Source organism: Cervus canadensis, chromosome 15 (genome assembly GCF_019320065.1).
Source record: "Cervus canadensis isolate Bull #8, Minnesota chromosome 15, ASM1932006v1, whole genome shotgun sequence".
Lineage (NCBI taxonomy): Eukaryota > Metazoa > Chordata > Mammalia > Artiodactyla > Cervidae > Cervus > Cervus canadensis.
In genome coordinates this window covers 52,652,520-52,679,727 of record NC_057400.1, presented here as the reverse complement: position 1 = coordinate 52,679,727, position 27,208 = coordinate 52,652,520, and the positions used below count along the sequence as shown (strand labels likewise).

The 27,208-nt window shown below is 42.2% G+C and overlaps 1 protein-coding gene across 2 annotated transcripts in view; it reads right to left on the bottom strand.

Moving 5' to 3' along the window:
- The window catches only part of MAP3K20 (mitogen-activated protein kinase kinase kinase 20), a 163,073-nt gene that overhangs the window by 12,819 nt on the left and 123,046 nt on the right, over window positions 1-27,208 (bottom strand). For both annotated transcript variants that reach the window (XM_043488368.1, XM_043488369.1), the window contains exons 12-16: window positions 24,786-24,830; window positions 22,939-22,969; window positions 22,702-22,841; window positions 18,311-18,373; window positions 17,017-17,109 (exon numbers count right to left, since the gene is read on the bottom strand). In XM_043488368.1, the coding sequence (XP_043344303.1) occupies window positions 17,017-17,109; window positions 18,311-18,373; window positions 22,702-22,841; window positions 22,939-22,969; window positions 24,786-24,830 (372 nt within the window). The remainder of the gene's footprint in view (window positions 1-17,016; window positions 17,110-18,310; window positions 18,374-22,701; window positions 22,842-22,938; window positions 22,970-24,785; window positions 24,831-27,208) is intronic.

Here is a 27,208-nt window from a genome sequence, read left to right as displayed (position 1 = left end):
TCTTCTTAACAGGAAATGTGAGGCTATATGGCAATGGATAACTGGCCCAACCATTGGGGGAGGCATCAGGGAAGGGTTAGATTCTCTGGGGACCTAAAGGGCAACTGCCCTAAAGGGGCAGCCACTACTCATCTTCTGTTGATTGTTCCCATGTGGGAATATGAGCCTAGTCTTGCTAGGTCCTTAAGCGTTTCATAAAAAGCTGGATATCTGGTTCTTATAAGAAACCTCTTCGTTTTTTAAATGATAGTACGTTAATTAAATTTTCAGTAAAACGATAATGTAATGAAAAAGTGCTCTACAACATTAGTCATCAGGGGAATGTAAATTAAAATCACAATGAAATCCCACTATACACCTGCTACTGCTACTGCTGCTAAGTCACTTCAGTCATGTCTGACTCTGTGCGACCCCATCCCTGGGATTCTCCAGGCAAGAACCCTGGAGTGGGTTGCCATTTCCTTCTCCAATGCATAAAAGTGAAAAGTGAAAGTGAAGTCGTTCAGTCATGTCTGCCTCTTCGTGACCCCCTGGACTGCAGCCTACCAGGCTCCTCTGTCCATGGGATTTTCCAGGCAAGAGTACTGGAGTGGGGTGCCACTGCCTTCTCCACACTATACACCTACCAGGTGGCTAAGACTGAGAACATCAAATGTTGATTGTGAGTTGGAGCTATTGGATTGTCGGTGGGAGTAAATGGTAAAATCACTATTGGAAAAGTTTTGGCAATTTATTACAAAACTAACCATATATGTACTCTATGACCCACAAATTCTACTCCTAAGTATTTACCCAAGTGAAATGAAAAAAGATATGTATGGTATTGTTCTGAGCAGCTTTATCATAATAGCTAAAGAAAACTGGAAACAGGCCAAGTGTTGATCAATTGGAGAATGGATGGACTGTGATATTTTTATAGAGTGGGATATTACTTAGCGATGTAAAGGAATGAATTATTGATACATGCAACAACATGGATAAATCGCAAAAGCATTACAGTGAGTGAAATCTTGTACAAGAAAAAGAACAAACTAAGGCTTCAATTTACATGAATTTCTAGAATAGACAAAACCAACCTACAGTGGAAAATATTCAGAAAAGTGGCTGCTTCTGCAGATGGCAACTGACTTGGAAGACACATGAAGGGAATTTCCGAGGATGCTAATGCTCTACTGATAGAAGTTTGGATTATATTGTCGCTGTTGTTTAGTCGCTAAGTTGTGTCCTACTCTTTGTGACCCCATGGTCTGTAGCCCACCAGGCTCCTCTGTCCATGGGATTTCCCAGACAAGAATACTAGAGTGGGTTGCCATTTCCTTCTCCAGGGGATCTTCATGACCCAGGCTTAGAACCCACATCTCCTGCATTAGCAGGCGAATTCTTTACCACTGAGCCACCAGGGAAGCTGAGCTGGGTTATAAAGGTGTATGCATTTGTTAAAATTTAAGTGTGTATACTTAACATGTGTGCATTTCTTATCAAATTCTAGCCTACTGAAGTATTTAGGAGAAAGTATCCTGATATCTCCATACTACTTTAAAATGCATCAAAAAATAAGGATTGATAGATGGCTAAAAGGATAGAGAGATGTAACAAGTAGAATTAAATACTTCTGTTTTAATCTAGGAGGTGAGTATGCAAGAATTGCTATAACATTTTTTCAACTTTGCTCTTAGAAAAACGCATCAATAAAAATGTTTGGGGGTAAACACTGTGTATGCAATTAAAAAGAAAAAGAAGCCCATGTCTGTGCACCAAATTTGACCCCTGGATCATAAATTCATTTTCTGTCTTATATTATTAGATAATAAAGGATTCTGAGAGATTAAGGATAATGCACTAAGTACCTTACACCCCGAAACCAAAACATGCTTTCACACCAGCAGACTTGGAATGTTCCTTGAGCAAGCTCAGACACAATTATTAACGGAAGAACAGGAACAAAGAGACTGTTGAAAGCCTGTTGGCTTCAGCAGGAAGCTGGAGGGGCCCTACGTTTTAGGAAAGCTTCTAGGGGAATGGCAGAACCAAGAAGGGCCCAGGCCTGAGGCGATGGTCCCTCTTTGCCCGGCCACGTTCACAAGGTGGAGAGGCAATTAGTGAAGGAAAAGTTCTATTCAATAACATGAAAACCTTGCTCTTGGCTAACACAAGTCAAATTAGTCGCTCAGAATTGACAAATCTCTCAGTATTTCTTTATTTTGGAGCCACTGCTACCCTTGGCAACGTGAGCCCTGAGATAACTGGGCAGGATAATGACTCTTTGGTGTCATGATTGCTCTTCTCTGAAATAGCAAGAGCCTCCTCAAGGCAGTGGCTAGAATAAAAAGCCTTAGAAAAGACGAGTTTACTTAGTTCTGTTTTTTCTGCCTTCCAAGTTTTGAAATGAAGTTAGTCAAAAGCACAGTTAAAAGACCTTGAATTGTGGTGCAAATGCCTGACACCCTCTGTTTCACCTCTGTGACCGCAGGTCCCTGCCAATCAGAGGCCGAGGGGAGCTCTGCATAGAGAAGGGGCTTCAGAGGGAGCCCAGGCTGGGGGTGCTTACTATGCTCTCGGCATCTTGCTGGGTACTGACACTGTGCTGTTTTATTTGATACCTATAATGACCCTGCAAGTTAGCTTTATTTTCCCGTCAGGCAAGTGAGAAAAATGAGGCTTAGACAGATTAAGGAATTTTTCTGGGGGAGCTGCCTGGGTCTGAAGTTGAAGGAGAAAGCAATAGGGAGGGCAACTGGGAGGTATAGGATGGACTCACTGGCTGGTTGTCAGAGCTCCAGAGTGGGACCAGCTATTGACCACAGGCCAGAAGGAGCAGGGCCAGTGAAGACTTTGCCAATACAACCAAAATAACAAGTGGTCACAGGTCCTCCCCTGCAGCCCCAGCTTCTTGTTCCCCAAAATCCAATGTGGAGAAACAGGATCAACATGTAGGGTTACAGACCTTTAATTTTTTAATTTCTTTTTCTCTTATCTTAAAGCAAGCCTTTTACCTGAACCATAAAAGAAGATAGCGAGAGAAGTAATAAAACTATAATCAGAGAAGTTATAAGACAAGAGGGGCATTATCCATTCATTAAAAAGTAGGTACTGGTGGTTACAAAGCTGGGAGAGAAAGAAAGGAAATATGAAGTGTGCACCCAAATGATTAACTTAATGTGTCAAGGTAGTGGTGGTTTAGTTGCTAAGTCGTGTCCAATTCCTATAACTCCATGGACTGCAGCCCACAAGGCTCCTCTGCCCATGGGATTTCCCAGGCAAGGATACTGGAGTGGCTTGGCATTTCCTTCTCCAGAGGATCTTCCCAACCCAGGGATCGAACCTACGTCTCCTGCACTGGTAGAAGGGTTCTTTACCACTGAGCCACCTGATATAAGCCCTAGGTATCTTCAGGGTATCTATGATTTCATTGTTCCTTAGTTAAGAAAAGTAATCTACAAATGAAGTAATGAAATTCTTTAAATTTTACTCAGTTTTAAATTACCCATTTTAATTTTTAAAAATGAAAATCTACTGATTTTAAATTTTAAAAATGAAGGTATTCCTGGCATTTTTGTCATTTGGTGAGCCAGAGGTGTCCAAGAGCATTCTCCACGACTCCCAGGATTTAAACAAATTATTGATTTCCACAGGACCCAACCATGGACGGAATGCTGGGGAAGAAGTTGTCTTAACTAATAGATCACTGGAAAGGACCTCATATGAATGAGGTGAATTAAATCACCAACAGTATCACTAAAAATAAAAATTCTACATATTTATGAGCCTAACATAGAATTTTAAAGGCCCAGTTGCTAGCTTTTCAGTTTCTTGCTAGTGATAGGAACCAGATAGTGGGAATATTGGCTCTGATTTAAAAACCACTCAATTTGCTAGGGAGAGCTATTGATTTTGGTTTGATGTGAATGACAGAAATGTGGGTATTGATATTTGAATCGGAAACATTCAAGAGTCATTTTGGATGTCCGTGAACAACTCTCCATCCCAACAGGCAGAAATCAAAAGCAGACAACTCTATTCTCTGAGAGCCCATGGGGGCCTTGAAGGACTCCTTTTTGAAACTCATTTCACCCCTGGCAGTCTGCAATGGTTCTATTATTCACTCATCTGGTTTAAGGTGTTGAGGATTCCTATTAAAATGGAAACAACATAGAAAAGGGTCATACATTGAGCCATCACTAGGGGAGATGAAAGATCACAAGTTTAAAGTCCAACTACCTGAGCTGTCAGCCAAATTATGTAACCTGTCTGGATCTTAGTGTTCTTTTAACTACAAGTGGGTTGTTGTATTTTGACTAAATGAGATAATGTAAACAAAGTACTCAGCACTGTGCCAGAGCCAAATTAGGAGTTCCCAAAGACGTAATTACTTGCGGAAGGGATGGATTGGGAATTTTGGATTAGCAGATGCAAAGTACTATATATAGATTGGATAAACAGGGTCAGCCATATAGCACAGAGAACTATATTCAATATCCTATAATAAACCATAATGGAAAAATATGAAAAAGAATATATATGCATATATATAGGACTTTACAGGAGGCACTAGTGGTAAAGAACCCACTTGCCAATGCAGGAGACGTAAGAGGTGTGGATTGCAGGTTCGATCCCTGGGTTGGGAAGACTCCCTGAAGGAGGGCATGGCAACCCACTCCAGTATTCTTTCCTGGAGAATCCCAGGGACAGAAGAGCCTGGCGGGCTATAGTCCATAGGGTTGCACAGAGACAGACACTACTGAAGTGTCTGAACACACAGACACATATATATTTCCTGTATGGTAGAAATTAATACAACATTATAAATCAACTATACTTCAATAAAATAAAAAAATTCAATATAAAAAAAGAAATAATTACTATTGTTGCCAATATTGGTCACCAACAGAGCTCCAATTTGTTATTACATTAGCCAACCTGTCATCTAGCAGCCATCTAAGGGAGCGGGCCAGAAGGTGAGTGAGGCAGGAAGGTCTAAAGAGCGTCTAGAATAGAAACCTGGCCAGAATGGACAGGCTGTGTCAAAGCAGCTTCCTTGGGCAGGAGTTTGGCCCAGAGGACACTGACTAACTCTGTTGCCAGGGACTTTGTTGGAAAAAAGAAGGTGCAGCCAAGTGGCAACATAACCACAACTGCTTTTATAAAGTAAATAGAAGTAAAAAAAACTCACATCTTCTTACATAGATGGATTAGACAGCACCAATTCTGCCCTTTCCAGTTTCAACAGATCTGATGTGGCCCTCCAAACAGAAACCAGCAGATTACTGGAGGGACAATGGCTATGAAATCTGATGGGCAGCCGGAGAGCCTTATCTTGGATGAGGAAGCTGAAGTACAGGAGGATAAGTTAACTCGACCAAGATCACACAGAGAGCATGTAGTGGAGTTCAGAACTAAACCAAGGAGACCTATTGTGCTATGAAGAGTAGCTTTCCCCTCAGACTTTTCTGAATCCTGAGCTTGCCTTGTTATGGGTTAACAAAAGTAAGAATTACAGTCCAGAGGAGTTCCACCTTCCAAAGTCAACAAGTAGTCCAAATTATCTTGCGAGTTCTTTTGTGGGACTCCCTGGCAGAGACGGAAATACTGAGTCTCCAATAAGTCCAACAGAGCCAGTTTCCCTCTCCTTTGTTGAAAAAGACCATTGTTAAACGTGAATATGGTGCCATTTCACTGTCTGTAAGCTCCTTTTCTTGACTGATTAGGCCAGAATCTGGAATCACAAACACTTCCCTCCAGCCCTGGCTTAGGCTTCAAGACTGGGGAGGCCTGCCACTTTCCAAATCAGAAACAGCCTTCTCCCTTCTGTTTGCAAAATCACGGGGCAGGTCCTGACTACCACAGAGTTTCTTTTCACAACTAGACCCCCACCCGAGAGGATCCCCAGTGTTCAGATTTGTACCCTGCACATCTCTGCTGCTGTCACTTCAGTCGTGTCCGACTCTGTGAGACCCCATAGACGGCAGCCCACCAGGGTGCCCGGTCCCTGGGACTCTCCAGGCAAGAACACTGGAGTGGGTTGCCATTGCCTTCTCCAATGCATGAAAGTGAAAAGTGAAAGTGAAGTCACTCAGTCATGTCCGACTCTTCACGACCCCATGAACTGTGCAGCCCACCAGGCTCCTCCGTTCATGGGATTTTCCAGGCAAGAGTATTGGAGTGGGGTGCCATTGCCTTCTCCACTGCACATCTCTAGGGAGTGCTAATTACTAGTCCATAGGGGAAAGGCAGTGGACCAGGAGCAGAAGCCCTGGGAAGTTCTTCACTGGGGCTGAATTGCAAAACCTTTCTACTAGCTAGATAATCTGCCCCTCAGGGCAAACCTACAAGACGTGGGTGAGATTCTGTTGGGGAGAGGGGAGTTTTTGCATTGGAAACTGATGAAAAAACTAATTCTGTTGAGCGCCCAGGATATGTACCACTTATCTTGGCAGCTGCTGAAATACCTGGATAATTTTGGAGCAAGTATGTGGTTAATGGAGGATGAGAAAGCATTCCATTTGAACTGCTTTTGCATTGCCAATTATATGAAAAATTTTTCTGAATTAAGATTACTGGCCAAGTAAAACAGAAACTCTTACACTGGGAAGATAACATTCTAAACAACACTCAGTTAATGCTAAATTAAGTATCTCTTTGTGAGAAATCACTATTACATTCTCTGCAAGCTGTTTAAAATTCTTTGGAGTCCTAGGCTAATACATGTGATTCTAAACATAGACATCCCTTCTCCCTCTCACAAAAAAAAAAAAAAAAAGGAAAGAAAGAAGGAAGGAAAGAAAAAGAACTCATCAGGATAGAGGTAAAGTTTCTAAATAGAAAAAGTGATTGAAGTTAGCACAAAAGTTATACTTAAATATTATATTAAGTTCTGGGCAATTCAGAAACAACAATCTATTTTTTTTTCCTACCAAAATCTTATCGCAAACATGAACATTACAGGTAAATCTTTAAAAATCTAGGAGCAAGATTATTCAGGCCATTTGAGGAGGAAATAGACCTCCACATTGAGCTTTCAGGCTCCTATAGATGATCTTTATCTGAAGGTTACAGACATAAAAAAAAATTTTAATGTATTTTTTATTGAGGTATCAGAGGATGAGATGGTTGGATGGCATCACCGATGCAATGGACATGACCTTGGGCAAACTTCGGGAGATGGTGAGGGACAGAGAGGCCTGGTGTGCTGCAGTCCATGGGGTAGCAAAGAGTCCAACACAACTGGGTGACTGAACAACATAATTTGCATACAGTAAAATGTACAGGTTTTTAAGTGTATAGTTCAATGAATTTTAACAACTGTATACACCCATGTAATTACGCAAATGGGCTTCCCAAGTGACTCAGTGGTAAAGAATCTGCCTGCCAATGCAGGAGACTTGGATTCCATTCCTGGGTTGGGAAGATCCCCTGGAGAAGGAAATGGCAACCCAATCCAGTATTCTTGCCTCAGAAATCCCATGGGCAGAGGAGCCTGGCGGGCTACAGTCCATGGGGTTGCAAGAGCCGGACATGATTTAGAGACTAAACGACAACAAATTACTTAAACAGGTAAGATATTCCACTGCCATAGAAAATTCCCTCATGCTCTTTCCCAGTTGACATCTCCATAACCAGAGGCACCCAGTGTCCTGATTTCTACCACCATAGATTAATTTTGCCTGCTACAGAACTTCACAAAATTGGGATTTTATAGTGTGGTGATTTGTAGCAAGTTCACTTAGCTACACCTGGCATGCCCAGTCAAATGGAAGAGATACAGGTTTTTAAAATCCCCATCTCTACCCTGCCCCCTTCTCCATGACCAGAGAAAAAGTAAAATCCCACTGGAGAATGCCCAAGATTCTAGCAAAGAGGCCCTTCCACCTTAAAAAAAAAAAAAGGCCTCTACTGAGGACATATTTTAAAATCTAAGATACAGAGGTCGAAATAAACTTTTTAAGATTCAAGAGGGGGGAAAAAGGGAAAGAGTCTCATAGCAGGCGACTGACTATTTTGAAATGTAAGAAGTCATACAAGATGAAATAAAAACATGATAGAAATGTTGGTCATGCTGGTATTAAAAGTAGTAAGATGTTGATGATTTAGGCCTCCGAAGGCTCCTTTACATGCATTGCTATTATCTCGCTCAGCTGCTGGAACCTGCTGTTCTAAAGGCAGGAGAGAGGAACATCCCATGATAGCACCTGGGTTATTTATCATTATGTATAACCCTGCTACACTCTATTTTATTATGCTGCCTTTAAAAGGAAGATAATGCAAGTATGGTTAATTTGCCTCTCTTCTTTATCTGTACGGTGTCATGACCCATCACAGCTTTGTCCCACGAGATTTGTTTTTCAACCCCAAAGAAATCCACAAGAAACTCTCCCTAAAAATTCCATTAATAACCTCTTTCAGCGCATATAGGTTGCAGGGTCTGGAACTAAGAATGTTTTAATCTCTCCAGCAAAACAATGTCTCATAATGATGTACAGGACTATTGCTGTACTGATGAAGAATCATACATAATTCAGCACCTTTCACTTGGCACCACTGTGATGTCCTCATTAGCCGTGGCTCACAGTGTCTGTCAGATGGTGTCCATGCGAACGCAGGCATTATATTGTCTTTGAGATGTGCAGCTGCTTCCATGACACTGCCAGTATATAAAAACATGACGCCAGTTTGTTTTATTTAGTGCTAAACCTTCCAGTTTGTAAAAACAAGGCTGACACAGAGCCTGACATGAGGCAGTGAAAATAATTAGCTCTCATTTTCTCAGCCTCCTATTTCCTTCTCCCTGCTGTGTTCTCTTTCCACTAAACCACCACATGTCAGTCGAAATGGGAGGCAATTAGTGGGCTCATTTCAGTCCCCACAACTGTGCTGAAAAGAAAGTATTTATGATGGCACAATGAACAGCTGAAAGATTAAATAACATTTGCCTTTTGAAAAGAAAATGACTTCTAGCTAAATGGGCAATTTTTGATTATTCTCAAACAAGCTTAGAGTAGTTGGTTTTTAAAATACAAGAAAGGAAAATGAGTCATTTTTAGGTGAAAGAATCAAATAAAACTTGACACAGTAATGCAAATAACTGATGTTTTATTGCAAAATATGTAAATGCGTTATACCCTTAACAATGGCTTGTGTCTAAGGTCAGGGCAGACCGGTGCCAACTAGACACCACTGGAGATAAGGTTGTTCTGTTGCCTTTTGGGGGGTTTTTATTTGAGTTATGGATGGAAAAAAGACTTTAGGGATGGTGCTAAAATAAAGTGAGAAGTCAAGTGAGGTATACTTTCATATGATGCATTATATACTTGACTACCTAAAATGGCTCAGATGTTAGTTGACATATTTGGAAAAGGCTTTTTTATTTACTTATTTTTAAACTGTATTTGAAATTGGAAGGTACTAAGAATTCATCCTAGAGAAAAAGAATGGTAAATCTTCTTATTGATTTTTTAATAATTAAGAATCTATTCTGTCTCCAACTAGGTTTCTTAACCAATACAGAAAGTGGTCTGGCTTACCTAATTACTGCTTAAACTGTTAATACTACAGAATGGGCTGCAAATAAACTTTTACCCAGGACTTTTACTCAAAATACAAAAGTATTTTACTCAAAATACAAAAACAGCTCTTTTACCTACTTACTTCTCCTGCCTCCTCCCATGTCTCTAGAGATGACTCCAAGAAATACATTTTTTTCTTTTTTCTTTTAGAATACAATTTTTTGAAAAAAGAAATAACAAGATTGTCCCAGTTAGTAGGCATCACTTATTCTCAGTTCACATCTTAATGTTGATGTGGTTGTCATATATCTTTGCTTTTCCAACATAGTGCTTTTAATTTTAGTTCAAATAATCTGTCCTTTTACAGTTGATTATTTCCAAGATCTAAATTTTGGTTCAGGAAACACAAATCACTGTGAGTTATGGAGGCCTTCTCTCTGCAGATCCACAGAGACTTTTCCAAACCTGCTTCTAAAAGCAAAGATCTCTGTTATTATCAACAACTGTGCCTGTCATCATGGAGTTGCCAACGGTGGCTGTTAGAGGCATTTTAAAAGACAGTCACAAATTTAAGTTTTGTTTCTTTGTTTCTATAATTACATTCTTACTTTTTACAAACTCAAATCCTAAGGTATGATTCACACACTATGGGCAGTGTAGCTATACGAGCCAACAGCCATCCGAGGGGATCTAAGCCAACAGTGGGTTCCTGGGGAGCTTGGAGCTCTCTGAGCTAACTACACATTTTAATATAGCTGGAAACCAGCAATAACACGTTTGTGATTTATTTAAGCCTATGTTTCATCATGCATGCTTCCTTGCTACTCATGATTTTGAAAGGACCACATAATCTTGATCAAGAAGACTAAGAGTGATTCAGTCTGTGCTGGGGCCAGCCCTCATGAGCTGATTACTTTCGTCTCTTTCCAACTTCGAGTTCGGTGATGTCAGACTGGCAATTTGAAATTGGCCATAGAAGGAGTACTGACACCATGGAAAACTGCAGACACTACAAGTCAGGGATGTTTTCCCTGTTTACTAGACATATTCTGGCACACCATTTCTACACATGACTATCTGTCCATCAGCAATGATGTACTGGACACCTCTCCAGTTTTATTTTAGTTCTATAGGAGGCTGTCTGGCCTGTTTGACAAAGCATATAACCAATGCTAATTAGAAATCAGCAGCAAGTCATGTGGTCAAATTCTGAACTGTACTTGTTCCTTTGCTGTCCATTAAAACTTGTATTTCTTACAGAACCCTACCACTGCAAGCTTATATACTGAGGAGTACAAACACGTACTTGTGTATATGTATCTTTATCCTCAAAAATAGTTGGTCATGGAAAATCAACTTTCCTACACTGAATTTTTCGTAAATGCTAGACATATCAAAGTAAGGCAAAGCACCGCCTTTCAGTTCTGAAATTACAAAAGGTGTTGGCTTTTTACTTCCTCACAAAATCCTTTCCTTTGTGCTCTGTTTTATTCATGTTTATCTATCCATTTATAAAAACTATATAAAAGGGGGGAAAAAAGCCCTATTTGACAGTTTTTGATATTTATAGTGCTTTGAGAAAGGGCCTGGAGATTCAATTAAGTTTATTAAATGCCACATTTTATAAGCAATCTAATAAAGATGTAAAAGCACGATAGTGAGTGGGAAGTATTTGTAAAAAGCAGCATTTTTAACCTATAGATGAAACAACCAGAGAAGCAAAACTATTGACTGAATTTCCTGGGTTGGGGAGTGGGAGAAAGGGGCGGGTTGCTTACAGGGACGGGTGGAAGGAGGGAGGGGGAGGGGACACAAATGTCTTCTACTCTGAAGCGGGCAGTTGGTCCCGCTTCCACCTTTTCCAAATGTCCCTCTTGTTTTCTCTTTCTGGTTTGCTTGCCTCTTCAAATGCTGCTGGAAGCCTGTCTAATTAAGGGTCCACTGGAGCCAAGGTGTCCTTCCCCAGGCTTCTCCCCTAAGCCCATCTCTTCTCTACTGCAGGGATCCACTTAGACTCATGGAATCCCAGCTTCAATCAGGTTTCCTTGCCCCATGGGGGAGAAAACGGACTAAGGACTCAGGAGCGAAGTCTACAACTGTCCAGCACTCACAAGGAATGGATGGCTCCTCGGAGACTCCCCTCCTAACTCTGCTTTTGAATTTTTATGACACAGAGTCTCAAAAGGAGCTTGGTGAGAAAACTGCTGGGTAATTTGATAGTTTATTCCTTGGCAATTTGAGAATCAATGCTCCTGACTGTCGAGTTGATAAGAGATATAATAAGAAATTCTATGCACCTGAATATTCCAATAAAACGGGTGGTTGCCACCCTGGGGAGTGCATGAAGCTGCCTGAGATTCTGTAAGCCACTTTCCTTCTGTAGCAAGTCAAAGGCCTTAGGTTACAAAACACAAGGCACCTTCTACATGAAACAAAAATAGTGGTGGTTTAGTATTAAATGTCCAAAAAAGTGTTTGCCTTTTTACTGCCAATGCACCTATTTTGGGGACTGAATCTGATATTTTTCAAGGGCTTTCCTGGTGCCTCAGTGGTAAAGAATCTGCCTGCAGTGCAGGACCTGCAGGAGATCAGGGTTCAATACCTTAGTCGGGAAGATCCCCTGGAGGGGGGCGTGGCACCCCACTCCAGTATTCTTGCCTGGAGCATTCCATGGACAAAGGAGCCTGGTGGGTTGCAGTCCATGGGGTCGCAAAGAGTTGGACATGACTAAAGTGACTTAGCACGCATGCACGCATGATACTTCTCAAAAAGAAGCAGTATGACATGGTGCCTGAGGCCTTGGGCTGGACCTGCCCCTAACTAGGTAGGGACTCTGGGGGAGGAGCTCTTCCTCTCCCCTCCTTGGTTTCCTCCTGGTCTAATACAGGGATACTGCTTCCTGTGAGGGTGAGCTATAATGATCACACCAGAAAAATGTTTGCAGAGTACTTGCCACAGTGTCTGGGTGAGGTATGAAATAATAATAATTATCATAAGCATTTTAAGCACTCGCCCAGGAAACCTGAGCTGAGAAAGACCCAATTTCTGCCAATACCACTGTCAACTTCGAGGCTGCCTCAATGCACAATGTTCTTTAAATTGATAATTAATTTTACTCTGTAGAAATGGGTAAATGGGTGAAACTCATTCTCAACTTCTTATTAATTTAAATTGTCAGGAAAGCCTTTGGTCCACTTATTTCCCCTGCCAGGTTGTCTCAGAAAAGGAAAGGGAAAAGGATGTTGGTTTCACTGGTGGACAAATTCTTAAATCACTCACGGTGCTAGAGTCTGATGAGGGCCTGGTCATCTTGAGAGGTGGGGTCACAGTCAGGGGCTGTGATCACAAAGACTGAGATCACAGTCAGGGGCTGACCACTGGAGCTGGTAGAGGCTCCCAGACGTGAAAGGCTTTCCTTGGTTTGGCCTCACTTATTATACCATAATCCATCTGGTTGTAAAATGAAGCTTAAAAAAAGGAATTTAGCCTGAGTTCTTTGACCATAAAAGTTGACAGGTCTTACAAGGAAAGCCTTTGTTTTCTACATATATTTGTATATTTGTGGATAAGGCCATATTTCCATTGTTTCCTCTCAGTAGGCCAGTTACTGCACAACAAACCAGTTTTAAGTGGTAGCTAGCTGGTGGTCCTTTTCAGAGGCAGTGGGGAAACACAGCTACTATTTTCATGATAAAGTCATTGTCATACATTATTTCCAATAGCTGCCTTTAGAACACATCTTTCATTTTAATTGTTTGGAGAGAAGTTCCAAAGCCTCAATGTTCTCATTTAACTTATTCCAGTCATGAAGATGGGGGTAAAGGCTGCACCTTTTCCATAAAGATGGGCTTATGGGAACTCAGTTAATTGGAATTTTGAGGATGTCTTTTTCTCTTGGGTTCCACCTTGAAGGGTCAATGTAACAAGGTTTTCATGTGGGGAATTGAAATCGCAATTTAAAGCACATTTGTGAGAAGATATTTCATAATGTTAGGATATAGCCTAGCACATAATTGGGTAATTTAGATCTGGACACTAATTTACTCGAGGATTATTTTGTGAACGTCTCCAGATGGCTTAAATATCTTGGCCAGGAATGACAGCAAGTACATGTTTAATATAAAGGTTATGATGAAGATGTAATTTCTGGTCTCAGCTCTATCCTCTCCTCACCCTAGGCTGGTAACACACTTTCTCTAATCAAAAATGACAATACCATGTGCCTTATGCATCTCACAGAAATGCCAAGGAGGGTAAATGAGGTGACAAGGATGAAATAACTTGAGCTCTTTGGAAAGAAGGACTCTCTAAGCCTAAGTTTTAAACATTATATTCAGAAAATTATTTGCAAAGGACCATGAGCCTCTTCGAGCTCATATTCAAAACATCCCTTCCAAAAAAGCTTTTCCTGGAAATTCCCTGGAGGTCAGGACTCCACGCTTTCATTACTGATTGAACCCCTGGTCGGGGACCTAAGATCCTGCAAGCCACAGGTACAGCCGAAAAATTGGGGGTGGGGGGGAGCTTTTCTTTTCTTAATTAACCTCACCCATTCCAGTTACTTCTTTATACTTTTAGCGCCTTGGTGTTACATTTGCACTGTATATTTCACTTTTCATCTATTGCATTATGATGTCATCTAGCCAGTCGCTCACCCTAGAAACCTGGGCAGCATCCTGGCTCCTCCCTCAGACCCCAGCTCCAGCTAGAGATGTGGTCTCATCAGTTCTTTGGATGCAGGCACTTCCATGGCACTGTCACAGCCTCAGCTCCTGGCCGTTTTCACCTGGTTGTCTCTCTGCCATACACAGGCCTTTCTCACCCTGTCCTGAGTGCTTTACAATTCATCCAGCTCACCTGTGCTTTTCAGAGATCATTTAAAAACATAAATAGCATCCTCTCTTGCTGTTCAGTTGCAAAGTCATGTCCAACTCTTTTGTGACCCCATGGATGATTTCCCAGGCAAGAATTACTGGAGTGGGTTGCCATTTCCTTCTCCAGGGGATTTTCCTGACCCAGGGATTGAACCTGCGTCTCCTACATTGCAGGATCCTTTACCACTGAGCCACCAGGGAAGCTTCTATACGCCATGCTTAGAACTCTTCAAACTCCTTAGCTTAGCACACAAGACAGCTCTTTTTCTGGTCTCCGGTCACCCTTGTGGCCTAAACTCTCACCGTTCTATTCCACCTACGCTATGCTAAGTTGCTCCAGAGGCAGCGAGGTTTGAGTTGTGAGGTCTCATAGAAATTAGCCCAAAGAAGAGCTGCCTGTGTTTTCCTAGCTTCTGAACTTTTGTATATGCTGGCTAGATGACATCATAATGCTGTCCCTTTTGCCTTCAATGTCTTCTCCCTAACCTAACAGTTTTTGATAGTTTTGAAATTTTAGTTCAAGCATCACCTCTACCATGAAGACGTCAAGATCCTCCTTTGACTCCTTTCTGCACCCCTTTCAGTGCTCATCCACTGTGCTTTCACTGAATGATGTGCATGATATTGTAAAAATGCATCATTCTGTATTAAAACCATTCATTGATCTTGTCTATTTCTTCCCATAGACTGTGGGCTTCTTGCAAGGCAGTGCTATACCTTTAAACTTTATATTCTGAGCATCTAGCAGAAAGCCAGGCACACAGTAGGTCCTTGGTAAATTTCTGCTGAGTTGATGGATGAAATTATTATTCTGCATGGGTGACCAAGGATCAGCAAATAATTAAAAGTTCCAGTGACTTGAGGCCTTGTGGGTAAGCAATGACTCAAGAAGTCTATATACTATCATGGTCAAAACCAGACTACTGTATTTGGTCTCCAATATTATTTATAGCTTCTGATTTTTACTGTGTATTAACAAGTCATTTCTTTGTGAATTGAAAATAATTTTCTTGGCTGAAACTACTCTTGACAAGTCTTTTTCAAGAAAATTCTTGCCCCTTCTTTTACCTCCTACAAGCCATAAAAATGTTTAAACACAGAATACTCATAAATTAAGTTCCATAGAGCATTCCATAGATGCCAAAGAAGGCAAATTACAATGTGCAACTTATTTATCACCAGATGGACCTGGGGTATCCCCAGGCACAGACTCTCAGGATTGGAAGGGCCCTTGGTTATTGTTGGAGAGGAGCTTACTCTCCTATGCCCCCTTCTATAGCTGCTTCTATCCACAGGAATGATAGACAGGGATCCAATCACAGAGGAAGAAGAAAAGCGATCCTACACCAGACACCTGGAGTCAGAGCAGCTTTCACTCATCCAAGTTCTGTGGCCCAAACAAGGAGCCTAAGATTTCCATTCAGCGAGAGCATCAATATACCTGCAGTGGTACAGGTAAAACACTCTGTGAGGTGTCTAGAAAGAGCATCTTTTGAAGCCCCAGGTAAAACTAACCCCTTGCAACAATTTCCTATCATTCCCAAGCGCTGGTTCCAGGAATGGCCTGGGGTAAGCAAGGTTTAATTAGTGAGGGCTAGTGGGCCAGCTGAGCCCCACCAGCTCTCCCAAAGCAACGGGCTCAGGTAGTGAGGAGTTGTATTTACAAGGTCTCTCTGCGGCATCAAAGCAAAGGTACCAATAGTGCAGTAGTTAAGAGCTTGGTTCTGGGGTCAGAGAGGCTTGCATTCAGATCCTTCTTCTGCTACTTGCTAGTCATGTAACCCTTGGACAAATTATTTAGCTTTTCAGAGCCTTAGTCTCCTTATGTGTAAAACGAGGAGAAATAGCACTACACCTGAGTCCCGCATGCCTGGAACACAAAGAGTGGCCCCTATTAGTAGACGTGATCACTATTACTAGCTATTTATAGTCATCCAAAGTAACACAAACCTATTATGATTCCAATTCACATGCCATCTAGCCCACACCATTTGCCCAGATTCTAAAAATAACATCGAGTAGCACTCCAACTGGATGAGAATTGGTCAAAAGTCCTGCCACCCCATTTACAGCTAATAATTTGGGTTTCCATTTTGCCTACAGTTCCATTCTCAGTATTCTTCTACTCTCAATATTATAAAATGTGATTTTCCTTAAAAGACAAAGAAACTGGCAGGACTTTCCTGGCAGTCCAGTGGTGAAGACTCCATGATTGAAAGGCAGTGGCCCCGGGTTTGACCCTGGTCAGGGAGCTAAGACCTCACATGTCATGAGGCATGGCCAAAAAATTAAACAACAACAAAGACCCAAAGAAAATGGAATCAGGAAGCTGTGATACCAGGAAGCATAAACGATTACTCTAGTGTCTGTGCCCCCAACCTTAACCCCCTCCCCTCATCCTCCATGGTTTGCAGTGAGTTTCCTTGAGGGTTTGGGTGGCCTCACACAGGACTCTTCAGCTAGATGAGAAAGATTCCTAGATTGGCTTACAGAGGCAGTTGGCAGCCTTTCAACTAAATTCTATTTTATAAAGTCTATAAATGTTACCAGCTGGTAGGGGGTATATAAAATCACTGAATTACAGGAGAGAAAAAGAGTAAATTAGACTGAAATTTATCCAAAGGACTTAAAATGTGATTTACCTGTAGGCCAGTCCCTGGTTTCAAGTGAAAACCAAAAACGAGTTCAAGATTCACTATTTTTTCCTCATTTTCTTCTGGTTCACCTGCTGAGCCCTGAAACAGAAAACCAAGCACTGTTTATTTCATATAGTGTTTTTACTTTTACTTCTCATGTAAAGGAGATGATTTCCCAGCACTTCTTTTCTCATTCTAATCTACTGTTTAACTTCTTATTTTTTTTTTATTATGCCACACATTCCAATTGCTTAAAGCAAGAGAAACGACATATTAAGCCTTTGGAAACTTTATCAAATGATTTGTCTCATGCACTACAAACTGAATGCCACCATCTTACATTTTTCACAATGCATCTTGTGTTGTGCAGTTTTTCCCTAGAAATGTATCTTTGTCCCTTCACCTTGAAAGTTTCACAACACTCGAGATATTTACACCCTATTCCCAAAGAAGAATGCAGTTCCTAGAGTATCTGCAGATGGAGGGCCAAGCAGAGGAACAAAATGAACATCTGAGGGCTCAGAGATGGAAAACTAGAATGGTTAGTGAATGAGAAGAATTCTGTGTACTTCCTGCAAGTATCTATTAGTTTTATAACAAACTATGCCAATACCTTTAGACTATATTTAAATATGGGGCTTCCCAGGTGATGCTAGTGGTAAAGAACCCGCCTACTAACGCAGGAGACATAAGAGATGCAGGTTCGATCCCTGGGTTGGGAAGATCCCCTGGAGAAGGGCACGGCAACCCACTCCAGTATTCTTGTCTGGAGAATCCCAAGGACAGAGGAGCCTGGTGGGTTACAGTCCATGGGGTCGCAAAGAGTCAGACACAACTGAAGTGACTTAGCACACATGCATGTTAAATATATTATTTAACATATGTTATTTAATGTTATTTGTTATTCAAACAATAAAACTCCTACCCCTCAATGCAAGAAGTCATCCAGGGCTTAGTGTGTGAATTCCTTTAGCAGCTTCCATGTTGGACAAAGTTCTGCAGAGCCAGGTGGGAGGCCAGAAGTCCTCACCTGCAATGTTAGCCCTTATGTCCCCAAGCTACTAAGGTGACATGTGTTGTTCTTATCATGACTGTGATGTTAATATTTCAACTTGCAAGGAACAAGGGTATTCAATATATGCACATCCTAAGGTTTGCTCAAAGGGCCTTTTGTTGGACAGATATGATTGAATTTCACTTCAAACAACAGTTCCCGACATTGGCAAATTTAGGTGTGGATGTGGCAGGTGCATATGTCAATAAAAGGTGCATATTCTCAGCAAGAAAAAACCTTACTTACCTTAATCAGTGGTGGGAAGTGAAACAAATTTAGGTAATCGTGGGTTAATTTCTCAATGGCTGACTGTAAAAAAAAAAAAAAAATTATTAATGACCTGATAATGCCAAGAAAGGATTAAAATTATTGTGCACATATAAAGGCATTCTTTATTTATGTATTCCACAAAATGTCTTGGGGATGTTACTATCCAACGTCTATTGAGAATAAACCTGATTGTTCAAAGTATTATAGGTAGTTTTATAATTATTGAATGGAACAGGAAGATATTTTAAAGATGTTACATCTCAGAGTAAAAAAAAAAAAGTAAAAGTTTTCTTCAAACTCTGGTAGAGTACAGTAGTAACAAGTTAATATTCTAGGGTAGAGAATGCAGTCATCACCTCGAGTAACTGTGGGAAAAACAACAAAGAACACGAATATATCACCAGACGCTCCCATTAGGGCTGAAACCTCAATGAAGGGTTTACTGCACTGTGTGGGCTTCCCCAAGGATTTGTGTCCAAATCTGTCCCCCAGTGGAGCACAAAGAACTCTTAAAGGAAAGGAGGACAATTTAAACTATGATTCTTTTTCATGCTCATCAGGTATAATCCAGCTTTTCTGCGAACCAAACATATTGCATAGAGAGTAAAAAAAGTACCAATGTGAGAAAAATGAGATGCATTTGTTTAAAAAGTGAAGTGAAAGCCATTGACACCTGACAATGTAATCAGCCCTTATTGGATATTTGGCTTTATTCTTCTGACATGGGCTTCCAGGCTCAACAAGGCGGGAGCCAAGACAGGCTGAACAGGATAGTCAAATAGCAAAAGGGGAGGTGGGCAGACCGTCCACTTTCCAATATTATGACCTACCATCTGTGGGCTGAGAGGCTCACTCACCTAGAAGTTTTACAAAAATGCCCTGCCTGCCTCAGTGGGAAAGCAGAGCATGGAGGGCACTTTCTCACCCTCAGGATTGGAGGGGTGGTGTGTGTGTGTGTGTGTGTGTAGACCACTCTGACAAGGACCAGGTGTGTGTGTGTGTGTGTGTGTGACCCTCAGGATTGGAGGGGTGGTGTGTGTGTGTGTGTGTGTGTGTGTGTAGACCACTCTGACAAGGACCAGGTGTGTGTGTGTGTGTGTGTGTGTGTGTGTGTAGACCACTCTGACAGGACCAGGTGTGTGTGTGTGTGTGTGTGTGTGTGTGTGTGTGTGTGACCACTCTGACAAGGACCAGGTGTGTTGTGTGTGTGTGGTGTACCACGTTGACTGACTCGGTAGTGTGTGTGTGTGTGTGTGTGTGTGTGTTGTGTGTGTGTGTAGACCACTCTGACAAGGACCAGGCTGTGTGTGTGTGGTTGTGTGTGTGTGGTGTGTGTTGTAGACCTCTGACAAGGACCCAGGTGTTGTGTGTGTGTTGTGTGTGTAGACCACTCTGACAAGGACCAGGTGTGTGTGTGTGTGTGTGTGTGTGTGTGTAGACGACTCTGACAAGGACCAGGTGTGTGTGTGTGTGTAGACCACTCTGACAAGGACCAGATGTGTGTGTGTGTGTGTGTGTGTAGACCACTCTGACAAGGACCAGGTGTGTGTGTGTGTGTGTGTGTGTGTGTGTGTGTGTGTGTGTGTAGACCACTCTGACAAGGACCAGGTGTGTGTGTGTGTGTGTGTGTGTGTGTGTGTGTAGACCACTCTGACAAGGACCAGGTGTGTGTGTGTGTGTGTGTGTGTAGACCACTCTGACAAGGACCAGGTGGGCTCCTCCAGGCTGGAGGTCCCTTTGTGGTGTCCCATTCCGAATGGCCCAGCTTGAAGGATCCTTTCTTTATCTTCATTGCCTTAAGAGTATATGCAATATATCCCTTTCTGCATTGGCTTGGCCAAAAAGTTCATTCAGTTTTAAGTAAAACTAAAAGACATATTTCATTTTCACCAAGACTTTATTGAACAATGTATTCACTAACCAAACGAACTTTTTGGCCAAGCCAACATATGTGGAATCTAAAATATGACACCAACGAACCTATCTATGAAAACAGAAACAGAATCATGGACATAGGGAACAGACAGGTGGTTGCCAAGGGGGTGGAGGTTGGGTGTGAGGTTGGAGTTAGCAGATATATGCTATTGTACATAGAATGGATAAACAATAAGGTCTGACTGTATAGCACAGAGAACTATATTCAATATCCTATGATAAGCCGTAACGGAAAAGAATCTTTCCTTTTTTTTTTTTTTAAAGAATATATGCAGGATGCTCCCAGACCTCCCATGGAAAGGTCTGTTTCCATGATCCTTTCCCCTTATTCTTTCCCTCTCATATATGTTTATTTGTCAGAAGTGCCTGGGACCCTAGCTGAGATTAAGAGAGTGTCACCTGTGGGCTGAGCACCCCCAACCCTTCCCCACCCCTGGGACAGCCACTGTTAACATGGCCCTGGCTTTGGCAGAGGTGGAGGGTCTGCAAAGCTGACTTTTGAGACCCCCACCTCTGGGGACTCACTGTCTTTCTGTGCACAAGCAGACTCTTCCAGGAGCTTGAGGGGTGTCTCCAGTCCCCGCAGATGCTGGTCACACCCTTCCTTTGAAACTCAGGACAGCCACTCTATTCCCAACTGCCAAGACTTTGAATTAAGAGAAGCTGTATGTACGTTTTATCTCTTTTCTGGGATGTAAATTCCTTAAGGGCAGGATTCTTTGTTTATTCACAGGCCCAGGACTCTGATTAGCAGGTATCCACTGTATTTGTTGAACAATAATTAGTAAGTCTGGACATTGCTTGCTTTAATGATACCAACCAGCATGGAGAGAAACTTAAGACTGTCCTAGGCTGGGTCTGGGAATATTGAAATCACTGTGACTGTGGGAGAGGCGAAGGGGAGTTGGGAGCTTCTTTTTGGCATCTGCTAAATAGGACATGATTTACCAGATCTTTCTTTGAATCCTGAAACTCCTCTCTCTGTACCAGAGAAAAGAATATTTCCTACTGTGGGCCATCTAAGCCAACATTGCTTTTCAAGATGGATTTGCCCACAGTCATAGGTTGAGATTAAATTATTTACCAGCATTTGAGGTGTATGTGTGTGCATGAGTTTTCCTGTCCATCTTCTGAGAGGGAGCAGATGATAGGTTAAGGCTAAGCCATCAGCCAAAGGGTGCTGAGGGGTTGTAAGGATGTCTTTGTACGGATCCAGGGCCCACAGAATAGGAGTGGATGTGTTCTCTCTGAACCTCAGGGAAGATTTCCCTGGAAAGCCTGGTATCAGTAGCCCCAACTGAGGAAAAGGGAACAGTTATTGGCATGTTGGTAGAACCTTTGTCACAATGTGGATCTGGATAAGAAGTTGCTTTTTCTACATTTCCTTCTTTATTCTATCTTTCTTCTTTCTAACTCATGCCTACCCCTCCATCCACTGACACTGGGGTTGAGGTGGTTTAGAGAGCAAATTTGATTTTCTCATAAGATTGCTCTTGAAACACACCTCTGATTAATAACAAGGTGCACACAGATGCAAGCAAGTGCGGTTTGGTTTGAGTAACTAAAAAGCAAAACATAACAAAGAAACAAAATATCAGATCTGGTGGTTAAACTACAAAAAAAAAAAGAAAGCAACAACAAGAACAGAGGTTTAGCCTTGAAAGGGTTCAAGACTGAAGTTTTGGGGGGAAATGTTAGGATTTCCCGAGAAGATGAGGGATAAGAATATACATATAGTGGTGTCTGTCTGGGTCAAAATTTGGAAGATCGCAGACTGAACTCACAATTCCTATGGCTTTAGATGCTGTGGTGGTTCAAGCTTCAGTCAGTCTACAGACGTGCTCTGGCATTGTTGGGGTCCCTAATGGATATCCAGTCTGGCCTCAAAGGAAGTCACCTCCTACTATTGCCTGGGGGCTGGCAGCTCTGCATGCACATGCAGCCTTAGCGTACAGGACGCTTTCTTTCACTCCGAGGCCTCTCCACAGGTGGTGCCTTGTTCCCAGGACACCTCCTCCCCGTGTCCTTCACCTGCTCCTGGTTCTTCAGCTCTCAATTCCTTCCTAACCCCTTCACATAAGCCATTCCTCCGCCCAACCTCACCTCTCCTTTGTGGCCTTTCTTAAAGCTGTTGTGTTAATCATTTTTGCATGATCAATACCTGTCTTCTCCACTACACCAGAGACATCCTGAGGACACGGGGTGCTATGCAGGTGTATCCAGGTGACTTCTGCTGGACCCAAAGGCCAACTCTTTCGTTTGGGGATTATGTGGAGGAAGTAGGCATCCCATGGGGGTAGCAGCTAATGCGCAACTGGTATGAAGTATGGCACTATGACCATCAGCTCAGCCTCTAACATGACACATGACCCACTCCATAGTAAGCGCTCAACAGACATCTGCTGATGGAATGGTCTCCCTTTCTGAGGTACCTTTAAATGGATGATGTGCCCCTTGGAGATGATGCCCATGTCTTTCAAGTCTTCTTCCTCGAGAAGAAGCAGTCGCTTTCCAGTAATATTGTTTTCCTTAAACAAGCTTGCATACACACTCATCTCTGCTGAAGAGTCACCTGAAGGGAGAGATTAGAAGGCAGAATAAAATTAGACTCAGTCACATCCCAAGCAAAGTTAATTCCATGAATTAAGAAGGTAAGTTGTTCCACTTGCCTTTTCTGACGAGCTGCTGAACCCAAAAATACTGTGGAAGAGAGGACACACATGGTTTTGAAGATTCATTCATGGTCAGTGGCCAGACTTAACAGTAAGACACATAGTTGTTCAATGGGTAAAATATGTTTAATTCTTGCTCAACCACAAAGGGAAAACTGAAGATTTTCTCTTCATTGTTTTAAAGCTTCAAGTTTTCAAATTGGAGATACCCCTCCCTTTGGGGATCTTGGGCCCTTAGAGGACTACTGGTTTTACTTCTTATTTGAAACACATTTAAAAATCCTCTTGAGAAGATTCTTACTTATAATGCCTTTTCCATTCATGTGCCAGTGGTCCGCTGGGGTGTTCAAGGGCACTGGTTTACCCAGGAATTATAGAAAAACAGGGACCACAGGGCAGTGGGCAGAAAAATGGATAATATGCATCCTCTGTTCTAGGCCTGGTCGTGACGTAGCTCTGTGGCCCAAGACAAGTTAAAGCATGGAGCTTTCTACACAGAATGAGGTTGGGCCTAGCGACCTCTATCCTTGACTCACTTGGCACGTGTTTACCGTAGCCCCTCACACTACCCAGGCAAAGGGAGACAGAATGGTGGGGCCAGACCCAGTTCTCTAGGGAGCCCTTGACCCTGGAATTTTATTTAAATGGTTTGAAAACCACTCAGCCTCAGAGCAAAGACTAAAAATAGCTGTTGGAGTTCAGTGCCTTTGAAAATATTTCTTCTCAAATGAAACAGGCCAACTTTGCAGCAGGGGATGAAGGCATTATATCCAGGTCTGTGAACAGAGAAGATCCTAAGTCCTCTCTCCTTGTTAAGCAGGGCTGGCAGGAAATTTAGAATCCCTGGGGGCTCAGGGAATGGGAAGTAGAGGCAGCGGGTGCCAGTGTCCTCCCCCCATGGAAGCCACAGAGATGTCATCTGAAAGCAGCATCACTTCAGCAGAAGACCAAGGGCAGGAAGGGATGTGCCCCGGTCCAAAAACCAGACCAAGTCTGGTAAACCTTCCAGAGACCTTCCCAAGAGTTTCTAGTAACAAGTTGGATCTTGGGGTACCAAGTCTGTTTCCTGGGGTGTGGGCCTGCTAAGGTTGGCATACAAGCTTTTCCCCCACTTTTCATTTAACAAAACCCTGAACTTATTTTTTTTTTTTTGAAACCCTGAACTTGTAAGTTGGACCTGGACAGACATAAACCCCTGAGGTCTCTGATCAAGAATTCTTAGCCCTGTTTTTCACCAAGGAAACAAGCTGCAGAGATACAACAGGCTAAGGAGGCTTGTTCCTCAGGGTGTCTACCCAGAGTGTAGGGTGTGGGATTTCCTTTGGATTTAAACATTCTCTTCACATTCTCCACCAAACACTGGGCTTGCTGGCTCCAGCTGTGGAGAAATGTCTGGGAACTCAGGTCTCTTCCTTCTTGGGAAGGTCAGAGTAAAGATGGCAAAATGAACAGGGCTAAGGCACTACCTTTACCAAATCTTTCCCCACCGTGGTTCAAGTTCAACCCTGATCTTCTGGGAAAACTTAAGATCACTTTTTTCCCTGGTATGTTCATTTGGTATCCTGGGAAGTCCCTTTAACTGGGATTCATTGCTGCATTCTGGAATACATTTCAGAGCAAATAGGGAGGTAGAATCCTCTTGTCAGATTTGATGAAATACTTGCTTTGCTCAAGGCCTTACTTTAAATCATTACTGCCTTAAAAATAGAAAAACATGGAATTTGTCAACTTCTCCTACTTAGACTTTCCTAAGGCCCAGACCCGCCTACCTGCATTTTTAACTTGCAGACCTAGTTATAAACTCCCTGCCCAGGTTGAAGGAGGCATTAACAGAAGCAGCTTACCACATCATCTTCTGTCCAAGCACCAATCTCAAAGGAAGGCAGCAGCTGCATGGGAAATATGAATGAAATGGAAAAAAAAAAAGAGGAATATTATCATTGTCTTTTTAGCTTATCCCCTCTTTTCAATATTTTAGCTCTGGGCCGATGTTCTGGCTTGGTTCTTTCTGCAGGTTATGTTGAATGGAAACCAATTTTCCTGCCTGTTAAGAGGAATTTCTCAGATTTCTAAGGATGGTGCCCACAGAAGCCAATCGAGTGTATCAACCTCTCAGTAACAAGTCACTGCACCTGGTGAACTGTTGCAGTGGGACTGCACATCGTGGGATTTTCCTCTCTTGGTAGTTGGCACATTGAGAGTAGTTTTATCTCCCACAAGAAGGCCTTGGAAGTCGAGGAATTTCTGACATTTGTCAGACACCAGAGCCTTCTTCGGGATTCTGTCAACATGGAGATCATTTGATTTTATTAATGAAAATTCCAAAGCAACCACTTGGTAACTAGATATTGTAGATGCTTATTTTTAGAGGGGAATTTCCAAGTTTTAACTAAATGTCTTACTTGCACTATATTTTTAAAACCAAATATTAGAAGGACATGTGAAATCGGAGCTGCCTGAAGGAACTCAGGTGGCGGAATTGCTCTAACTAAAATTAAAGTAACCACCCTCCGTGGCAAGTGTACAAACACAAAAGACAACTTTTCAGGAGGACTCTTACCTGGCCGTTTTCAGAGTCAAAGGGCTACTTGCTTCAATATATGTTCCATGGCCACAGATTAAGTAATAAATATTGAGGTGGCCAAAAAGTTTGTTTGGGTTTTTCCATAACTTCTTACGAGTATTTTGACTAACCCAATACCTACATAATGGGGGGGTGGGGGTGGGGAGAAAATCTGTGTCTTGTGACCTGAATTAGTTTCCTTTAGCCATTATCATCCCTGGTGGCTCAGTGGTAAAGAATCCACCTGCCAGTGGAGGAGATATGGATTAAATCTCTGGGTTGGGAAGATCCCTGGAGAAGGAAGTGGCAACTCACTCCAGTATTCTTGCCTGGTAAATCCCATGGACAGAGAAGCCTGGCAGGCCATAATCCATGGGGTCAGAGAAGAGTCGGACACAACCTAGCAACTGAACAACAACAGCCATTACTTGTAACTAACTCTAACTTGCCAGAATGGTTGGACTGCTCATGAGATAATGTGGCAAAGTGTCTTTCAACCCCTGTTACAAATAATATATTTTCTGGGTGTGGGTGAGTTGAAAAAAAAAGTTGGATTTGGTTACTTTTATGAATTTGTAAAAATCAGAGGGTGGGTGACTAACGCTTCTAATCTGCAGGTGTTTTTAATTCACATGCTCAAAACCTTGCTGGGGAAGTCATACCCCTACTTTCAGGGAGCTTTTAATTTAAGGGGGTGAAGCAGGCATGGATTTTACTTTTGGAGGAATCCACCTTCATCTTAGTTTCCTCAGTGCCCAGCAGAATGCCTGGCACATAATACCTGGTAAATCTTTGTTGAACAATTTGTTGAATGAGTAAAATTGGAGGCTGCATTTACTACAAAGCTAAATTCTCTGGTATAGACTTCAGCGTCTATGGCTATACCATGGAAAAAGGATGTTTCACAGACTAACACGGGGATGGAAGGGACAGTGGCTTGAGCTGGCACAGCAGGGTAAGGAGAAGAGAGGTGATTCCTGGATAGGAGAAGCAACAAGGCAGGAAACTGACAGTGGGGAGGAAGAAGAAGGAAGGATAGGCATGTCACATTTGCTGACTGGAGCTCCAGGTACAGTGTATGCATGTCTCAAGATAAAGGGGAAATGTAGCCAACTCTAGCAGGCTACACAGAATTATTTTAAAAGCCCACTAGTTACAGTGAATCTGAATGCATAGAGTTATAGATGTAGAGATAAGTTGCAAGGGTACAAACTGCTACCACTGCATATATATTCCACTACCCCTATGTGCTTCCTACAGGGCTGCCCCTTCCTCCTCTGAAATACTTAGTGTTTGTAGTCACAGGCGCTCATCTGCTTGAATAATGCAGGAAGGAGAGTGACTTGAGAAATAGGATCAAAAACAGAACTTGATCAAAGAAAACACATGACAAGTTTTATTTCTTCATGGGGCAGTTGTATATAGCTGCAGAAACATGTCATTCCGCTTTCCCATCACGGGATCAAATGTGAAAAACGGAAATTATTTGATTAGTTCAAGAAACAACAGACTGCATCTCAGAGATGCTCCCTGTGTCAAGGCTGGCCTTACAAGGAGTGGGTATGTATGCAATGTTTTAATTTTTTATACAATCCCCAAATGTTGCACTCAACAAAACTGATAAATATTTCTTGAGTAAAGGTTGTAAGTGATACAAGTAATCAAAACCAACATCTCTGGTTTTCATGTCAGAAGGAGAGGGGA